The following is a 21737-nucleotide window of genomic DNA, read 5'->3' as shown; positions in this document are numbered from 1 at the left end:
AGCCCGATCCTGCCTACGATGGAGAGCCACCCTCGCAGACGATCTCAGCCAGGGCCTGCAGCACCGCCTCTCTCTCACGCACAGTCTGTGAGAGGCTTGGTTTCTTCGATGCGGTGCACTTTGGTCTTCGTTTAAGTAGTTTCTGGGTTTACGGATTTCTAGTGCTTTATGTAGCCTTTGCGCTGACTGGTATGCCTCTATACAGTCCAATTCAAAAAAACAATTGATGGACAGAATGCAGTATGATATCATACAGTACAAAGATCTGGACCTAAATCCATTGTTTTTTTGCTGCCCATGCCATTCCAGTCTTGACCCTGCGCCCAATGGAAACAGTTTTACCCGAACTGCCAAGCCAGGCCCTACCTGGACTGGAAACAAGCATCTTAGGACCGGTTTCTGGGTTTCGCCCCTCATCAGCCAGGATAGCTTGACTTCAGTGGAATGGAGAGCACGGGACCCATGTCTGGGCATACTCATTCCACTCAAGGGACAAATGTAAAAAAAAAACAATTGATGGACAGAATGCAGAACAATGTCATACATTTACCGCAGTACAGAGATCTGGGCCTAATTCCGTAGTGTTTTTGCTCATCATGCCATTCCAGTTTGAACCCAGATATATGCCAAACAAACTTTCCTCTGCACCCAATGGGAACAGTCCAGCCTGAACTGCCAAGCCAGTTCCTTCCTGGACTGGAAGCAAGCATCCTAGGACCGGTTTTGGGGTTTCACCCCTCATCAGCCAGGATAGCTTGACTCCAGTGGCATGGATAGCATGGGACCCACATCTGGGCACACCTGTTCCACTCGGTGACAATTGCGAAAAAAACAATTGATGGACAGAATGCAGTGCAATGTCATACATTCACCTCAGTACAGAGATCTGGGCCTAAATACGTTGTTTTTTTGCTCCCCGTGTCATTTCAGTTCGAACCCAGCCATATATATGGAAATCAGTCTTGACCCTGTGCCCAATGGTAACAGTCCAGCCCAAACTGCCAAGTCAGGTCCTCCCTGGCCTGGAAGCAAGCATCCTAGGACCGGTTTCGGGGTTTCACCCCTCATCAGCCAGGATAGCTTGAAGCTAGTGGCATGGAGAGAAAGGGGTTCCTGTCTGGGCATACCCATCCCACTCCAGGTGACAAATGCAAAAAGAACAATTGATGGACAGAATGCAGAACGATGTCATACATTCACCCCAGTACAGAGATCTGAGCCTAAATCCATTTTTTGGCAGTTCGGGCTGGACTGTTCCCATGAGGCACAGGGTATAGACTGATTTGCATATGGCCAGGTCTAAACTGGGTTTGCATGGTGAGCAAAAGAATGATGGATTTACCCAGATCTCTTGACTTGGGGTGAATGTTTTGATTTGTTCTGCATTCCATCCTTCAATTGTGTTTCTTTTGCCTTCTTGCCCTAAGTGCACCTGGGGTGTCCAGACGTGGGTCCCAGTCTCACTGTGCCACTGGTTTCAAGCTATCCTGGCTGATGAGGGGTGATACCCCGAAACCGTTCCTAGGATGCTTGTTTCCTGTCCAGGGAGGACCAGGCTTGATAGTTCGGGCTGGACTGTTCCTATGAGGCACAGGATCAAGACTGATTTGCATATGGCCAGTTCTAAACTGGGGTGGCAAGGTGAGCAAAAGAATGATGGATTTAACCCAGATCTATTGACTTGGGGTGAATGTTTTAATTTGTTCTGCATTCCATCCTTTAATTGTGTTTCTTTTGCCTTCTTGCCCTAAGTGCACCTGGGGTGTCCAGAGGTGGGTCCCGGTCTCACTGTGCCACTGCATTCAGGCTATCCTGGCTAATGAGGGGTGAAACCCCTAATCCGGTCCTAGGATGCTTCTTTCCTGTCCAGAGAGTACCTGGCTTGGCAGTTCGGGCTGGACTGTTCCCATGAGTCACACAGTCAAGACTGATTTGCGTGTGGCCAGGTCTAAACTGGGGTGGCATGGTGGGCAAAAGAATGATGGATTTAAACCAGATCTATTGCACAGTGAAGTGAATGTTTTGATTTGGTCTGCATTCCGTCTATCAATTGTGTGTCTTTTTCTTTCTCGCCCTAAATGCGCCTAGTATGCCCAGACATGGGTTCCGGGCTCACAGTGCCACTGGATTCAAGTTATCCTTGCTGATGAGGAGTGAAACCCCGAACCCGGTCCTAGGATGTTTGTTTCCGGTCCAGGGAGGATCTGGTTTGGCAGTTCGGGCTGGACTGTTCCCATGAGGCACAGGGTCAAAATTGATTTGCATATGGCCAGGTCTAAACTGGGGTGGCATGGTGAGCAAAAGAAGTATGGATTTATCCCAGATCTCTTGACTGGGGTGAATGTTTTGATTTGTTCTGCATTCCGCCCATCGATTGTGTGTCTTTTTCCATCCAGTCGAAGGCTTCCTTGGGGTCATCACAAAAGTGAGGCTTACCGTCCAGGGCTATGCGGAGCCGGCAGGGAACATGAGGGAGTACTGGAGGCCGCTTCCCTTAGTGCTCTCTTCACCTCCACTTACGAGGCGCATTTCTGTTGGACATCCAGGGTGTAATCCAGGAACATTGAGACCTTATTATTACTCACCACAAGGGGGCCATTCGCTCAAGCTTTTTGCGATAGGATGTCTCTTTCCCTATAATGTAGCAGCCTGGCCACCACTGGTCGTGGTTGACGGCCCGGTGCGCTATCTCAAGTGTGTAAAATGGTGCTGAGCTACAGTTCCAGGTACGCCACCATATTGTCATTCTCGATCCCCTCCACCAGACCAAGGATCCGTATGTTTCGTCAGCTACGGCTTTCTCCATCCTCCGCCCTACGTGCCAAGGTCCGGATCCTGTCCTGCTCAGTGAGTTCTGCTACCTGCTGTGTGAGAGTTTGTTGCGCTGGGAACAACTCTCTGAGTCCTGATTCCACCACCTTTCATTGCGCTGATGTTGTTCGGCACGGAGGAGCCCGGGCCAACAGACACAGTACTGATGTCTTGGTGCAACATCGACTTAGTATCAGAGATAGCCGCTAATATCTTAGATGTTTGTTGTTGGATGGGCTCCACCTTTGGTTGTGACTCTAGGCTGTCCTGCTCTTGTTCTCGTAGGGCTTTGTCTTGTTCTGTGGCAGTTCCTGTTTGTTTAGCCCTTGCTTTGTCCATCTCTGCGGCTTCAGTGGGACGTATCCCCTCATGGAAATGTGGGGCCTCTGGGGGGCGCTCCCCAGGTGGAGCCTGCTATGTCCGGCAGCAAACACCCTCAGCATACCGATCCTGTGTGGGACTCCACAGAGCCGTATGCCCACCAGGAGTCAACAGAGGGATCAGGCGATCAGCGGGGAGTGTTTGTCTGCCCCCACATGTTCAGCATAGGTACCAGCCAAGTCCAGTCTCTCTGCACAGCCCCTCTCCAGTGCCTCGCCTCCTATGGCCCAGGAATGGTGACTTTTCAACACATAGAAACCATGGTCATGGCGCCAGCCCGCTTGCCACTGTGCCACCTCTTAACTGCAGGTTCTCAGTTCTCCACAGGGCCGGCCAAAACTCCAGGCGCGCCTAGCCCCCACAGCGTCTGCACTGCTCCTCCAAGGCTGGGCTTCATCAGGGTGATATTGTATTAGGACCCAGCCTCTCTGCACGGTACCTCCGCGTTATCACAGTGCCTTGATCTAGGCTCCAAGAGATGGGGCGCATACTGTCCGTTTCCCCACAGCCAGGGGGTATTCCACTAGCCAGGGCCCAGTCTATCTCAGTACTTTGAGCCCGGCTACTTCAAAAGCAACGCATAGGCCCCACAACAGCCCCTCGACTGCTCCCCGTGCTACACCAATGGTCCTGGCATCCTCCTACACACCCCTTTCTGGAGTGGTGTACAGATAGTGTCATAGGCTCGGGGAGGCAGCATGCAATCAATGTCTTGCTTCAGGGGGCTCTCCATTAGGGGTCACTCCCCAAATGCAGAGGATGCGGTGAGGATGCTGTACTTGGCAGGAAGAGATGCTGGAGATTCTTGTAACCCGACAAGCTTTGGCAATGGCAAGTCGACACAGTGCACAGGGGTTTGGTTCCAGGGCTTCCAACGAGGGATACTGGCCTCAAATTGCGCTATGTATGCTTATGTTCATTTGCACTTCCACACTCCTACGGTCGGGTCCCTGTACTAGACATTATCACATTTATACATTGATTTGAACATAGTGTATATTTTGGATTACACAGCACTGCTGATTGAGGTCTTATGGATGCATCTACCATACGTGGATTTCTCTTTGGAGTATCATGAATTGTTGAATCTGGCAATTCTCGCTATATTCCCACCTGAGGTCTGTAAACATAATGCCCAAGTTACGCTTTGATAAGTGTTCACTATGTATGCTTTTTTTGTATATAACTCCAGCAATTTCTGTTGTCCTGATGATAATCCTGTATTGATTATGGATCAAAACGTCGTCAACCGTAAAACGCTCTGACCCTATAAATGTGTATATTTGTTTTGTTGGTGAAGCAGTGTTCTGTTCTACGAATAAGTGATCCCTGTTGTGTACAGTATTGATGGTCACTTAATGTTCTTTGCCTATTTTCTCAGTGGTTTTAACACTTGTTGAGGATTACCCTGCAGGGTTGTTCTTCTATAATTTATGGTTACATTTCCGAATAAAAAGATGGTTATACGTCCAATTGAACTAATCCTGGATATTATTTGTCTCTCCAGAGTACTTGTTCTTACCTGAGTACTTAGGAACCCTTATTCCTTAAAATGTGGATTACCATTGATCCTGTTGATTATTGGGTTGCCTTTGTGTTTACTTATATTATATGTTCTTTTGCGCATCATTTGTGCTAGAAATAATTTGATGCTTATATCAATGAATATAGTAAATTAAATGTTTGTTTCCCATAGGACCACTGTTATTATCATGGCTATGTAAGGAATGATAGCGACTCTGAAGCCACCATTAGCCTATGCAATGGTGTGAGGTAAGATCTAAAACTGTGTGCTGCATGCAATTTACAATCTGATTAATGCACATAAGTGATTGTTATTACTTTATTAGGGGTCTACTTGTACAGTGCTGCATATCATGACTATAAATGAGTCATTAGTTGTGTACCCTGCACAAGTAATGGGTCTACATTTATCCTTCAGTGGAAACCAAACACCCCATTGTAGCGCTTGATTCTCACAGTGGAGTGAAGCGGAGCAGTCTAAGGCCTACTCAAGTGAGGTGGTGTGGGCTATTAGTCAGCAATCACAGATGTATAATAATAACACTCAATACATGATTGTCCAGTTCGTGCTTTTTCTTTTGAAAAAGGAAAAAAGTAAATTTATTAGACACTACTTAATACTATGCAGTAATTTGCAAATATACACAGGCAGATGGAAATACTTTCGGATGACCTTGCATAATCATTTTCAGGATTCCCTACAAGGAGGGAGGGGGTCTGGTATAACAAATCACATCTGTAAACATTATCTTACCCCAAAATGACAGGGTGAACATAACTTGGAGTTAGAGCACTTAATACGGGCACCAAAGCCAGTGATTTTTAACTTCATTATCTCAGCAAGCATTTCATTATGGGAACAAATGCAATACTCACAAATAACCATAACTGAGGGCACGTAATACTGGCAGTAAAGCTTGAAATGTTTTATCACAAGTGGCTTTCAGTCTCATTATTTAACTAATGCATTGCAAGAGGGAATGTCTAGTATGACTTGGAGATATTGGTACTTATCATGATGCAATATTGCCACAGCACCTAAAAGGCATTCGCTTTTGTTGACTTTTCAGGTAAAGAACTGATCTTTATACATAGTCCCCAAAGGACATCACTGCTGTAACCACACATGTGAGGGTGTCTCAACAGGAAAACTCCCATTGCACCACTTTAAGGCCTCAAGTAGGGCAGCCCTAATCTTTGCTCCTTGAAGACATACCACTCCCAGCTGTAGAGTGAAGGCTCCATCAGTGGAATACTTAAATTGTCAGGAAATACTTGAGGGGTTACTCATTTAGAGTCACACCTAATTTAGGGTGGAGACTATGAACTTGTTTTGGATGGAGGCCGCTGCTCTTGCTGCTCCCCCCGCACCTTTGCACCATTATTTTAGTGACTCAGTATGCCTGGGGTCACCACAAGCCACAAACAAGTGGTTTTCCTTTTCAAATGCTGGCGAAGCTGATGATCTCCACTGGGCATTATTGTTCGTTCTTCCGCGTTTCTATGAATTTCTGCGGTACAAAAGGGGGTGGTGATGGACGGAGCATCCGAACCAATCAAACACTCACACCCAGTCAAAAGATCTGGGTTTAATCCATCACTGTTCTTTAGCCCACTCTGCCACCCCAGTTCAGACATGGCTATATGCAAATCAGTCTGACCCTGTGCCTCATGGGAACAGTCCAGCCCGAACTGCCAAGCCATGCCTTCCCTGGACCGGAAACAAGCTTCCGAGGACCGGTTTCTGGCATTACAGCCGTCTTCAGCCCGGCTTCCTTGAATCCAGTGGCAAAGTGAGCAAGGGACTCATGTCTGAGCATACCCTGCCACACTTCTCCTTCTTCCATAGTTGAGCACAATGGTGCCCTCCGAACCACTTGGTGCTTTCCAGGTTCCAGGTATGGGATCTTGGGCCCCCTCCTCAGAACTGAAGATGTGTGATGGTGTTCTCACTGGGGCCCATGGATATGATCCTGGGCCCTTCTCCATGGGGGTGAGGCGCAACAGCGCTTCGCCTTTGTTATCTTGCCTCTCAAGGCAACCTCCAGACCTAGACCCCGGAGGCAGAAGTCAAGTACGGCAGTGGAACCCGATGTGCTTTGCCATTGAAAATAGGTAAAAGGTGACAGAACACTCCACCAGAGCGTATTTTGTGCCCTGTTGGGCCATTGTTGACAATGTTGGTCTCCTTTTGCTCCTGCTGGCGTGCCCCTGCCATCTGGAACGCTCTCTTCAGGTAACCTGGCCTCAAAAATGCCAAACTTTGTAGGAAGCAAGTCTCACAGGCTCTCTGCTCCAGCCCTTTCTCTTGTTTTCCTCTCGGCCTCTCCTTCTCCTTGCTCAGAGCGCAGTCTTTCCTCTAACTGGTCCTCAGGGGGAGTAAGGGGGCCAGCTCCCCTAGTTCTTGAGCATGCCACATTAGTCCTGGGGTCAATCTAATGCCCTTAGTCCGGGAAAGAGTCAAGGGGTTCCTCCATCCAGGTGTCCATGGCGTCAGCCTCCAGTCCCAGTGTTCAGCAGAAAACCACATCAGAGAGAGCTCTTTCCCCTGCGCAGGACCTTTTAAGTGGGGCAGGAGTGTCAAGCAGGGCTCTGCCCCTGGTCTATCCTGTAATGACCCATCACCACTCTGCCTCTATTCCAACCTCCTGCCCATACTTCAGGGAGTCACTGCCAGGGACTTCTCCCAACAAATCTGCAAAGGAGCCCTCCCTCTGGTTGGGCTCCAGAGGTCTGGACTCCCTCCTTAGTTGATTGGCCTGGGGCCGGCCCTCTTCCTGGCATAGGATGACAGCTGGCTGATTAATCCTTCCATCTTCAGCATTGACTTAAGTACTGTTAATTGCTTTATTTGATGCATGAGGCCTTTGTTCCTGCAGCTAGAGGGAAAGGTAATGACCCCAGCCCGGCAGGATGACAACAGGCCTGGGCTCTGATCCTGAGCTGAGCCAGAGAATCATGACATTCCTGGATGACCCATAAGCTGTACAGATATACTTTTGGACTTGTTCTTTTCACACAGGTTACAGTGTACATTGGTGCAACTCTGGTGTGTGTATTGGAGTTTATTGGAGTATTGGAGAGTCACTACAGTCAAGACAGTAAAGGGCCTTGACTTTCCCTACATGTGTACCCCACATTATAGGGTCTATTCCAAGTAAGCAACCAACTCTGTATAGTCCTGTTTTGCACCTGGCTACGTGTGCGCAGTTCCTGGGCCGCGCACAACAGGAGTCTCCCACATGCAGCCCACAAATGTGTGTACATGTGTTCACATGTAACTAGCCAAGTACCTCTTACCCTTGCTGTGTCGCAGCAGCCTTATCTTTAAAGGCGGACATTGGTAGTAAACACACGTCGTACATTTTACCATGAGTTTACTGTGGGTGAGTCCCAGTTTATTGTTTTTTTAGCAAACAGATTTTATTGACAGGTTTATCATCAGCATTACATTTCTATCACCGTTTAGTTTTCAAATATCCAATAGTAATACTCACATAACCATCATCGCCAATTAAGAACTGCAAAGCAGTACAATATCTGTTCCAAAAGTCCCAACATTCCTCAACTACTTCCCCCACCCCTTCCTGCATAAGCCACTCCCTCAAAACCTTGCAGAGCCACAAGTGGTACTGGGTGATTAATCATTTCTCTGTACTTTTTCTCCACATCCCTCTGGATATCAGGACTTATCAGAACTAGGCTACAGCAGTTGGGTAGAGAATGGATGGGAGATATGGTCTACTGCCCACCCACATAGGCTTAATGTTGCGAGGGAGGTTCCTGCTCTTTCAGGCTGTCTACTAGTGTCTCCCAGACTCAAGCTACTTATATAAAACTTAATCCCCTCCTGACTTTACGAAGTAGGGCCTCCACCTCATATCTGGCCCATCTCTCGATCTCCTTGCACCATGTGGTGTCCCCCAGGGGCTTTCCAATGGCTCGTGATTTCACTCTTAGCTAAGATGAAGGCTAAGTCTTGAAACCTGCTTGTAACTTTTGTTTTAGAGGTATGCGGGAACCAGTATAGTATGCAGTGGCCGAGCGAGCAAGGAACCTCTAAAGAGATGGTTTCAGCCACTACTGTTGTGACCGCCTCCCAGTAAGCCGTCAATTTGGGACAGTTCCATAGCATGTGCTCAAGTTCATCCCCTATCGCCCCGCATTTTAGACATGCCACCTCCGCCGTATGGAAATATTTGTTTATATGTCCTGGGGTTAGGTATGCCATGTGCAGAATGTAGTAATAGTTTAATTTAAATCAGGCATTTCTGGATACTTTTGGCACCCATTCCAGACGTCTGTATAGTATTGGGAATGGGGCTCCCCAAATGTTCCTCCCACCCTGCTTTCAGATTGTCCAGGGGCCCTAAACATGTCCCCCCTAATTGCCCTATAAAGTCATGTGACTGCCTTAACAGTACCCACTGATGATGCAATATGTTGGCAGGTTGTGTGGGGGTATGGCTCTGGTGTTCCAGTTTTCCAAGTGTTAGGAAAGGCTCTTGTCACCGCCCTATGCAACAAGAATTGTCCCTGTGGAAGGTCAAATTCGGATCACAGATTCCTCAAAGGGAAGGATCACCTTGGTTTGGAGCAAGTCCCCCACCTTTGTTGTTCCAGCAACCAACCAATCAGTAATTCTTTCTCTATTCCCACCATGGGGTAGGACTTTTAGCAACCTGATGGGTAGATTGGGGGAGCACAGGATTCTTGTGTGTGTTTTTTGTAAGCAAAAAAGCCAGCAGCGCCTCATGACACTAAATTCCTGTGTATCGTCCTCTAAAGGACAACCCGTTCATAGTAATACCCTAGCTAATCTAGCGAGCTCTGGTGTAAATGGCCCCATTGCTCGGTCCAGAGCTTGTCTGCCTGCCAACCATTGTGTGTACCACTGTAATTTAACCGCTAGGTAATAGGACTCAAACTCCGGAACTGCCAATCCGCCATTGCCTGATTGGTGCTGTAGTTCCGAGAGGTGCTGCAGCAACAAATGACAAACCTGAATGAAAGGACAGACATTGCAACCCATGGCGTCCAGCTGGTGAGACGCCCGCATTCCGGGATTTTATAGAACGGCAGATCAAACCTATCGGACGGTAACGGTTAGGACATTAGAGACATGTAAACGTAACGTAGATCCCTTCATTGAATGGCGACCGGCACCCGATAACCACATTTTGAGACAGTAGAAATTCCTCTAATAGATACAGCGCGCTGCGAAAAGTAAGAAAACAGCGCATGTTGCACACAAGACCCGCTTACATGCTTCTTGTCCTGTGAGGCTTCGATCCTTATTACTCAGATAGAGATTGAGGTGGCCGACAAAACAAGTAGACGGCTTTGAATACTTCAATAGTGATCTATATACACAAACGTCTGATCCATCTTAGCCTGTCTTGAGTCTACAGAATCTCCCTTAGGAATGATATAACTGTTTCCTGTATAAATAATCAAGAAGCCTAATAACCCATCCTGAGACATTAAGGTTTCAAATTATAGATGTACATGGCATCCTGATGAAGGGTTCAGCCGAAACGCGAGTAGGAATTATTGTATAGAAAAGCCATGCCTCAAATCATGTTGTTTTGATTTCCAGCAGCAATTTGTACTTTGTATATGATTCAGTGATTGTTTAAGGAACTTTAGAATAGAAAACAAAGTATTGCATCTTTTGTAATGAAGTAATTGAAGCAACTCTTCTTGCTAATAATTTTGCAATAATTGACACTGAGGTCATTTCTATTTTACATGTATTTCAATATGACTAATTTATAAAATAATTTGGGTAGCATATTTACAATATAAAATGCATCTTTAAATTTCATTAGATGTAAAAAAAAAAAACGTAAGCCCCCTCTACAGCCTACTAGGCTATAACACGCAGGTAAGTCTTTTATTATTTACCCTGGCTGCGGCCACCAAAAAGCTTGCTACACTAAAGATTACACGCACACTACTCAGCATTTGCAAGTGTAGGAGCCCAGGCCTTACTTGAACAAAACCAGCTTCTCGTAATATAGGGCTTAAAAAATGTTTACGCGCCTTGGAAAAGTGCTCACAAAACATTATAAGATGGAGTGTGTCTTGTGTAGAGAAGCTATCGCAGGAGCATGGTGCGGTATCCTCTGGTTTCCCCCATTGCGGGAATATACCCAAAGTAAGATGGATTATATTAAACCTAAATCTAATCAGCAAAAAGCGATGAAAAGGCTTAGTGACGATTTTAAGATAAGGTTCAATGAATGGGGAAGTCTGTAGAGGGTAAATACTTCTCGCACCCGGTTTTCTAAGCTCCATCTCCTCCCTTTCCGCCTCCAGCAGAATCCGGAAATTGTGTTTAATCCACCCCAGATCCTCTTTCTTAATACCCTCGGGGGATGTAAATAATTCAGGTCGTCCCAGTCTGACGCACGCCGCTCTAACGTACGCCAGCCGTGGGATTCTATCTACCTTCTCGAGGGCTAAACAATCTTTTAGGATTCGGTGATTAAGGGAAATCTCCTCATTGAGCCACGTTTTTGCCCAACAAATCAATGGGGCCACTTTTAGATGGTCTGTAATGTAGCCCAAGCCTAATTCAGAGTGTACGGCAAATGTCGGAGACGACTGTGGTACTCCTAACAGGGATCTAAGAAACCTATTTTCCACCACTTGTATTTTACCCAGAGGTGCGTAACCCCATATGGCTGCACCGTAAGAGGCAATCGCACAGCACTTGGATCTGTAAATTTTGAGCATAGCCTCCATCGGCCTTGCTCCCAACCTCTTGGAGAAGCTAAGAAGGGCTGTTGTAGATCTTGCAACAACATTACACTTCTGCTGGGGGCCCCAGTTACCCTTTTCATCAAAGAGCACTCCCAAGTAGGTAAACACTGGGACCCTCGTTACTTCTGCGCCCAAACAAGTAAAGGTTTTAACCTTAGTATTCTTCCTATGTGCCCCTGCCACCATTACGTGTGATTTATTACTATTGACTTTGAGATCAAGGGACTCCATGAAGCTACCGAAATGGTCCAGCAGCCTCTGTAGGCCCATACCTGTGCGTGCAATTAAAACTGCGTCGTCAGCGTACAGGAGCACCGGGATACCCGATCCCCCGATACGCGGAGTATCCGCGCTAGCCCCGGCCAGGGATTCTTCTAGGGCATTAATATAAATCGTAAAAAGGAGAGGGGCCAGGATGCAGCCCTGTCTGACCCCGTCTGGAGCTAAATTGACCTGTGCACCTGCCCTCCTGCGTATTCCCGTAGTCCTTAGTTAGTCCCTCATCTATTTTGTTGCCATTTGTTAAAGACGGGGAGGAGTGGCCACCCCCACAACCAGGGGCAGAGTCAGCACTAGGAGCAAACGATCTCCTGCACGTGGGTAAGAATGGCATTCTTTACCAACAAAACTGCCGTTTAGTTTTCCCGTTTTTAAAGGCTTAATGGGGCTATGCTAGCGAATTCATTTTATGTCTCCATTACCGTAGCACGGACCACTTAAAAGCGACCCTCAGCACCCTGATGAGGAGGAACTAACCTCTAACAAAGGTATTTACACCGGACACACGCTGAGAGTATGAATGTGGTAATTATTCTTGTAGATCGCTGTGCACGGCACTATCAAATTTAGCAGGCTGTATAAAGTCCGAACACGGGATTCTGCGCAACTGGGGAATGATGTATAATACTGTATTTTGCGCGACTGGCGTTTGATGCTATACACTGAGAGCACCGTACGATCTGATAAGCTACAGATGAGCCACATTTCACAGACTTTGGCAGATGTAAAACATTGAATTTTGCGCGACTGGTGTATGATGTCATAAACTGAGAGCAATGTATGCTCTGATAAGCTTTAGAAGAGCCACATTTCACAGACTTTGGCAGACTCTCACGATATGCTAATCCATTCTACCTCCAAGTGAGAGATATGCCCCTCCAACTAGACCATTTTGTAATTTTGTTCGATTGTGACATACAGTGCTTAGACACAGACCCATTTGCTCTTCTCTTCTTAGCTCTATTCTGTTCCAGTGCTTACAGTGTTTTGCACATCAGCAAATAATGTTTTTTGCTAAATTACAATGATTGTTTGTATTTGTGCTATATGCAATTGTGACTTCCTCACTGAAAAGTGTGATGTTGGTTTATGTTCCCATAATGCAGGAAGTTCAGTATGAAAATCTCATACTAAAAATTGGAAACGACACAAGTTGTGTGAGTACCACTTTTTTTGTATTGTCCTGACGAAAGCTCCACAGACCCTGCTGGGCCAAGGGGAGCTGAAACATGTCGACCCACTTTTAGAGACATATGGTAATCCAGTAACTCGGTTACCCTATATATCGCAGCATTTTTTAACCACCAGTGCCCACCTCTTTAAAATAAATTCTGGTTTTGGTGTGACACTGTCTTTTAACAACTTTTTTGTCTGCTCTACACATCATCCCTCTGTTGATGTCCCTGATATTTCTGGACACTTCTACATTTACCAGAGGTTGCCTCGGGTGAGGTAGGCATATAGCATTTTTGATTACCCGATGACTATGCCATGACGCTGGATAAGGGGCGGATAAAAAATATACACCGCATCATTAAGATCATAGCGTCTTTGAGGGTTTTCAAATATAACCAATGGTTATAGTAGATACCAGTGTCCATTCCAATTTTGATTGTCGTAGTATCTATACAGGGGAACTGAATGGACTTCTACTCCTCTTCCCTCCTTTCTGATGAACATACTGTTGGAAGTGCCTAGAGCTCTCTTGTACCTGGCTACTCCCAGTGCTTGCTCCAGACTTGAAACTCCCCGCCCCATCCTTCTTAGATGCCTGCTCAACAATGCCTACAGTTCTAACAGTACTGCTAGCCCTACTGTGAATACTGAGTATATGATCCGTATTCATAATGTCAGCCATGGGGCTAGTTACAGCTGAGGGTTGGGGCTGAGTGGAACCCCCCTTAGTCCCTGTGTGCTGTTTAAGAAACAAGTCAATTTTCTCACATTTAGATAATAACCCAGCTACGCAGGTATTGAGTGTGTCCACAATGTCTTTAGCAATGTTCACAGGTGCAGGTTCCAAACGTGTAGTAAACAAATCCTCTACGATTTTCCCAATTTCGTCCTTAAGGTGTTGCTCAGTTGTAATAGTCTCTGCCATGGTTTTTTTTCTCCTGCCAACTGTTTTGAGTGTCTTACGCTTTCTCTGTGACTTGTGTAGAGGAACGCCATGCGTTGTTCCCTTCTAATAATGATCGGGTGTGTTCAAAAGGGATGATAGTACAGCTGGCTGTAGGTCTACGTCAAGATGGGGTTTTGTTATCACAATGTTTGGTACCAGAGGTATGGCCCGACTATGATCTGCTCCTAAAGCCGGGTCGACCTCAACCTCACCCAAACCAAGCTCGTTCTCGGCGTTGGCTATTTCTTTAGTCTGATGGTGGTGCCTGATGACTCGTGGCGGCGGCGGCTGGAAGGTAAGCCCCCCCGGGAAAGTGGGCTTGCTGGTGGCGTGAGGCTACTGCCAATGTCCCCCGCTCCGCCGAGGGCAGTGTCGGCTAAATACGCCTCCTGGCGCTTCAGCCGAGTCGATTAGGCGTGCCGCCGCTGAGGCTGCAGGGTGATGTGGTCCCGGGGCGACGGCAACGCTGATGGTGGTGCTACTGCCAATGTCCGCTAAGATATTTCAATGTTCCTAAATTGTTCTTGATCTCAAATTGTTGATACACTTTGATTTTGAAACTACTGTCAGAGGTACCCCTTTCTTTACAAACACAAACCTGAATGAATCAAACATTCACCCCCAGTCAAGGGATCTTGGGTAATTCCAACAGATCGAGGCATGTGGGCTGATAAATTCATATCTATTGCATAGATCGCCGCCTAGTGTTGGGTCCGGATGATTGCACATTGTTGTCCTGGAAGAGTCTTCGAAGTATCACGAGATAGGTGGCTCCTCCCCTGGACTACAGTGCGCATGGGCATCGACTCCATCACCAGATTGTTTTTTTCCGCCATTGGGTTCGGATGTGATTTCGACGTCTCCTAGTCGGAATCGAATAAAACTACTTTTAAGGCCAAAAGGCCTTTGTTACCTCGTCGGTATTGTTCGCGTTCGGTCTCGTGCTTCATCCGACTCTAGGAGTCGGTCTTCTGCGGAGTCGAGTAACTCTTCGGACATCGAGGCCCTGTCGCCGCAGCAAGACCACGACGGTACTACGATGGAACGGAGTCCGTTCAAGTTCTGCCCCGTGTGCAGTTCAAAGTACCCACACATCGACGTGCATCCAGTCTGTAACAAATGCCTCTCGCCGGAACACGACAAGGCCAGCTGTATGGCCTGTTCGAAGTTCAGGTCGAAGAAGACGCTCAAGCTTCGGCGCGGGGCGCGCCTTGAGGCCTGGCAAGCGGCTCCGGCACCCGACGACATCTTCGACGACCCCGAGGCAGAAGGCCCGAGCCATCGTCTGCAGATTTCACCACCATCGACGGAGGTCGAGGCCGATTCCGGAGAACCCGTCGAGGGCCAGGACCTGGATTACGTCGAGGAGGTAGGGGACGACGAAGAAGTTTATGGGGCCGCGGAAGATAGCTCGGAGGAAGAGCTATGCCCCGAAGGTTACATGACTCAGGCTCAGGTCACGGGATCGCCACTCGGCCTTACCCACGACCCTGCACCGCAATCCACTGCCCCGCCTTCTGGCCCGGCCATGGACACATCAGCAGAGCCGCCATTGCGCATATCGAAACCGAAACCTTCGGATTCGACAACAACAAAGATGGCCGACGTACCATCGAAACTGAAGAAGCCTGCTACGTCATCGACTCCGTCGCCTTCAGTGGCTCCGAAACCGAAGAAGGCTGTCGAGCCGGCACCGCTACATACGGTGGCCAAGGAGCCGACCTCAAAGAAGGTCGTGGAGTCCACAAAGACTGACGAACAACGATCGGACGCGACTGCGCCGCCGACAGGCAAACGCCCCGTCGAGGCGCAGTCGACGAAGGGCCCCGAGCCGAAGTCCGGAGGCCCTATGCAATGGCACAAAGAAGCCGGTCCAAAACCAACGTCATCGGCGCATAAGCCTAGGAAGGAGGCCCGAACCATTGGGGTCGAAGATGCTTCGGAGGCTCCAGTACGCACGGACACCTCGTCGACGCTTGGGTCCTCAGATGGTGACGGGCATGGGTCATCGGTAACTAAACCCTCCGCTTCCTTCACGAGGCAAGTCACTGACTCCCTCAAACGGATTCGAGAGAAGTCTTTGCCGTCGACGACTCACACGCCGTTGGCCAAAAAATTGGTCGACGCACAGAAGAAGACTTCCACGCAGATCCTTTACACTCTGCCGCCGAGGGTGGCACCGAAGGCCTTTGCACCCCGGTCGGTGTCACAGGACACAGAGGCCTCACATCACTCGATGCTAAGTGGCCATTTGGGTCGACATCAAGCTTCAGAAGAACAATCTGAACATTATATCGACGCCGATACGGGAAAATTGACGCTCTATAAGCGAAAGATTACTTCCCAACCATTGGAATCCTATGTCATACCTCTGAAGAAGAAAAGGCCAGCACAGGACCTTCCTGCCCTTGTTGAACCTATTCATCCTCAACCAAGGAGGAGCCCATCACCCTCTCCCAATGCTTCAGGGGGAGATGACGATAACCAGGATGACCAGTACAATTTCCCAGATAACAATGACCCTGATGAGCAACAGGACTCATGGGTGGACACTGGTGACCAGGGAGGCCAACAAGTGGTACAGGACCCACAGGTTTATGGTGTACGGACATCCCCAACTGAGGATTCGGCGGCATTCAATGCCTTGATTGAACGGGCGGCTGCTAATCATAATGTGGACATGCATGCCGACCCGGTGGAAGAAGATTTTTTGTTTGACACTTTCTCTGCCGCAGAAAAAACTGTTAAAACGCTTCCAATGCTAAAAGGTGTCCTCAAGCATGCACCGGAAATCTTTAAGGAACCAACCAGGGCAAGAGTGGTGAATCCACGTATTGAAAAGAAATACAGACCGGCACCTGGAGACCCAGCATATATTCGGGGACAGTTGCCTCTAGACTCTTTGGTGGTCGCCAATGCCCGCAAACGGGCGAACTCCCAGACGACGGGTGAAGCTCCTCCCCCAGACAAAGAGTCGAAAGTGCTAGAGGCGTCTGGTAAAAGGGTGGCTGCACAGGCAGCCAATATCTGGCGCATATCGAACACACAAGCACTGTTGGCACGATATGATAGGGCGCATTACGACACCCTAGAGCAGCTCCTTCAACACCTTCCAGACGAGTTTAAAGAGGCAGCTGAGATGCTGATACAGGAGGGCAAGCTCATTTCAAACGCTGCAATTAAGTGTGCGCTTGATGTTGCAGATACAGCGGCTAGAGCAATTAACACTAGCGTGATGTTAAGGCGTCAAGCATGGCTTCGCATATCAGGGTTTAAACCTGACATTCAAACAACAATACTCAACCAGCCCGTTAATCCCGACAGACTGTTTGGCCCGGACGTTGACACCACCCTCGAGAAGATTAAAAAAGACAATGAGACAGCTAAATCCATGGGGGCGCTTCAGTCTCAGCAATTCAGGGGGAGCACTTTTCGTCGCTCAAGTACCCGTGGTGTTACCAGAGGACACTTGGCACAGCAGACGCATTTCCCCAAAGGTGGCGCGCAGTCCTCGTACCCCAAGCAAGGTAGAGGGGGTTACAGAGGAAACAGTGCCAAGGGCAGGGGCAGAGGCAACAACAACTCCCGTTCCTCTGCCGCCAACAAACAGTGACTCTCTGTCGCTGCCCCCCGACCATCCAACACCTGTCGGGGGGAGACTCCAGCAGTTCCTGCCAGTCTGGACGTCCATCAACACAGACAGGTGGGTGAGAAAACTTATCCAATACGGTTACTGTTTGGAGTTGACATCCACTCCACCCAACATTCCCCCAAGACAACGTCCTATGTCGGAAGAGCACTTGCACTTATTGTAGCAGGAAGTTCTTGTGATGCTACAAAAAGGCGCCATAGAGCTCGTACCCGTGGAGGAGGAAGGAACAGGGGTCTATTCCCTGTACTTCCTCATCCCGAAAAAGGACGGATCCCTCAGACCCATTCTGGATCTACGCCCCCTCAACCTGTATATCCTATCAGAACATTTTCATATGCTGACACTGCAGCAAATTCTTCCCCTGCTAAACCAAGGGGACTTCCTAGCAACCTTGGACCTCAAGGATGCTTATTTCCACATACCACTCCACCCCTCCCACAGAAAATACCTCAGGTTCACCATCCAACACAGGCATTATCAGTTCAAAGTCCTACCCTTCGGAGTGACCACTGCCCCCAGAGTGTTCACCAAGTGTCTGGCGACAGTAGCGGCGCACCTCAGGAGACAAAATCTACATGTCTACCCTTCCCTAGACGACTGGCTGGTTCAAGCAAAGTCGGAACAACAGTGCGCCGCACACATGTCCCACACTATTCACCTCCTGCACAGTCTGGGGTTCTCACTGAACTACCCAAAGTCGCACCTCCAGCCTTCCCACGTGCGGCAGTATCTGGGTGCGACAATAAATACTCTGACTGCTACAGCTCAGCCAAACCAAGCGAGGATCGACAGCATTCAGTCGCTCATCCAAAAGTTCAGTCCGCAACACTCCCTACCAGCGAGAGTGTTCATGCAGTTGATAGGCATGATGGCCTCATGCATCTTCATAGTCCCGCACGCACGGCTGCATATGCGTCCGCTCAATGGAAACCTGTGTGATTTTGCATGAGGCGGCACATAGTGGAAGTTCTACAGAGCACTTATAAATATATGCCAACCAAGCAATATCTTTATATTTATCAAGTTTTAAACAATCCATCAGAATTTTGTGGTTGAGACCTAAGTTGTTATTAATCCAGACCCTTATCCACAAAAGAATGGGTGCCATAGAGAGGATATCAGTAATATATCCTACTCCAAGCTCCTGATGGACAGAAAAAGTAGCTGTTGATGAGGGGAGTCCTAATATAGAACAGAAAAAATTATTAACCTCTATTTGAATGGTTTCAGTTTTTACATATCCCCACAATCCTGCTCCGTACCTAGCTATAGCCAATGATTTTGCCCTATACAAAGCTAGTAATGCACCACTTGGTTTCCCCCCCGAGTCTCCTTGAGAAGCTCAGAATAGCGTTAACAGAGCTCCTCACTGCTTTGGTCTTTGCTGTTATCTGGGGGATCCAGCTGCCCTTAGTGTCAAAAATTACACCGAGGTAAGTGAAAGCTTTAACGTTTGTGATCACTTCCCCCTTACAGTAAAAGGATTTGATATTATTTTTAGCTGCCCCAAAAACCATGACATGAGATTTAGCATTATTAACCACAAGGTCAAGAGAAGACATAAAGTCACTGAATGCATTAAGAAGTCTCTGGAGGCCCAGATGTGTCCTAGCTATTAAGGCGGCATCATCCGCGTACAGGAGCACTGGAATATGAGTGTCTCCTGCACGCGGTGTGTCCGCAGACGCAGCCAGAAGATTTTTTTCCAGAGAGTTTATGTATAGAGTGAACAGCATAGGGGCAAGGATGCATTCTTGCCGCACACCCCTGCCTGATTTAAACCATGCTGTGTGCTGCATGCAATTTACAATCTGATTAATGCACATAAGTGATTGTCATTACTTTATTAGGGGTCTACTTGTACAGTGCTGCATATCATGACTATAAATGAGTCATTAGTTGTGTACCCTGCACAAGTAATGGGTCTACATTTATCCTTCAGTGGAAACCAAACACCCCATTGTAGCGCTTGATTCTCACAGTGGAGTGAAGTGGAGCAGTCTAAGGCCTACTCAAGTGAGGTGGTGTGGGCTATTAGTCAGCAATCACAGATGTATAATAATAACACTCAATACATGATTGTCCAGTTCGTGCTTTTTCTTTTGAAAAAGGAAAAAAGTAAATTTATTAGACACTACTTAATACTATGCAGTAATTTGCAAATATACACAGGCAGATGGAAATACTTTCGGATGACCTTGCATAATCATTTTCATGATTCCCTACAAGGAGGGAGGGGGTCTGGTATAACAAATCACATCTGTAAACATTATCTTACCCCAAAATGACAGGGTGAACATAACTTGGAGTTAGAGCACTTAATACGGGCACCAAAGCCAGTGATTTTTAACTTCATTATCTCAGCAAGCATTTCATTATGGGAACAAATGCAATACTCACAAATAACCATAACTGAGGGCACGTAATACTGGCAGTAAAGCTTGAAATGTTTTATCACAAGTGGCTTTCAGTCTCATTATTTAACTAATGCATTGCAAGAGGGAATGTCTAGTATGACTTGGAGATATTGGTACTTATCATAATGCAATATTGCCACAGCACCTAAAAGGCATTCGCTTTTGTTGACTTTTCAGGTAAAGAACTGATCTTTATACATAGTCCCCAAAGGACATCACTGCTGTAACCACACATGTGAGGGTGTCTCAACAGGAAAACTCCCATTGCACCACTTTAAGGCCTCAAGTAGGGCAGCCCTAATCTTTGCTCCTTGAAGACATACCACTCCCAGCTGTAGAGTGAAGGCTCCATCAGTGGAATACTTAAATTGTCAGGAAATACTTGAGGGGTTACTCATTTAGAGTCACACCTAATTTAGGGTGGAGACTACGAACTTGTTTTGGATGGAGGCCGCTGCTCTTGCTGCTCCCCCCGCACCTTTGCACCATTATTTTAGTGACTCAGTTTGCCTGGGGTCACCACAAGCCACAAACAAGTGGTTTTCCTTTTCAAATGCTGGCGAAGCTGATGATCTCCACTGGGCATTATTGTTCGTTCTTCCGCGTTTCTATGAATTTCTGCGGTACAAAAGGGGGTGGTGATGGACGGAGCATCCAAACCAATCAAACACTCACACCCAGTCAAAAGATCTGGGTTTAATCCATCACTGTTCTTTAGCCCACTCTGCCACCCCAGTTCAGACATGGCTATATGCAAATCAGTCTGACCCTGTGCCTCATGGGAACAGTCCAGCCCGAACTGCCAAGCCATGCCTTCCCTGGACCGGAAACAAGCTTCCGAGGACCGGTTTCTGGCATTACAGCCGTCTCCAGCCCGGCTTCCTTGAATCCAGTGGCAAAGTGAGCAAGGGACTCATGTCTGAGCATACCCTGCCACACTTATGGCGGCCAAAAGCGGTACAAAAGGGGGTGGTGATGGACGGAGCATGAATTTCTGAGCAGCAGCTCTCCCGCCACGTGCTGGGGAGAGCCGCCTTGCTTTTCTTTGTTTTCAAAGTAGCCTCACACCGTGCTTTACTTTTTTCTCAGGGTTGCCGGATCCACCCGGCCACCAGGTACCCCATATTCATTTTCCTACATGAGAGGGCAGCTTAGAGTGCCCACCCCGTCTTCTCTCACCGGCTCCCTACACGGCCAGCACACTTTTGTGTTGCCGCGTGAACCGGCACTTCACTCTGGTCTGTCTGCTCCTGCGGGCAGATGTGTGTTATGCTGCCGGCCTTCCTCAATCCCCGGGGCCCAGGGGTGGAGATCCTCAGCCCCTTTCTCCTCCTACAGAGGAGGAAAATGGCACTTCCAGAAGCAAGGGGCCCAAGAATGGGGTCCTAGGCCTCCTCCTTCTTCCATAGTTGAGCACAATGGTGCCCTCCGAACCACTTGGTGCTTTCCAGGTTCCAGGTATGGGATCTTGGGCCCCCTCCTCAGAACTGAAGATGTGTGATGGTGTTCTCACTGGGGCCCATGGATATGATCCTGGGCCCTTCTCCACTGGGGTGAGGCGCAACAGCGCTTCTCCTTTGTTATCTTGCCTCTCAAGGCAACCTCCAGACCTAGACCCCGGAGGCAGAAGTCAAGTACGGCAGTGGAACCCGATGTGCTTTGCCATTGAAAATAGGTAAAAGGTGACAGAACACTCCACCAGAGCGTATTTTGTGCCCTGTTGGGCCATTGTTGACAATGTTTGTCTCCTTTTGCTCCTGCTGGCGTGCCCCTGTCATCTGGA

General features: G+C 48.0%; 1 protein-coding gene across 1 annotated transcript in view; it reads left to right on the top strand.

Annotated features, from left to right (window-relative positions):
- LOC144791758 (zinc metalloproteinase-disintegrin-like VLAIP-B) overlaps window positions 1-21737 on the top strand; it is a 4238988-nt gene that overhangs the window by 210787 nt on the left and 4006464 nt on the right. The window contains exon 5 of the mRNA XM_078666527.1: window positions 4889-4965. Within this exon, the coding sequence (XP_078522653.1) occupies window positions 4889-4965 (77 nt within the window). The remainder of the gene's footprint in view (window positions 1-4888; window positions 4966-21737) is intronic.

Source organism: Lissotriton helveticus, chromosome 11, assembly GCF_964261635.1.
Source record: "Lissotriton helveticus chromosome 11, aLisHel1.1, whole genome shotgun sequence".
NCBI classification, from domain to species: Eukaryota; Metazoa; Chordata; class Amphibia; order Caudata; family Salamandridae; genus Lissotriton; species Lissotriton helveticus.
Note: the sequence above shows the minus strand (reverse complement) of the source record. Positions and strands in the feature narration are given on the sequence as shown.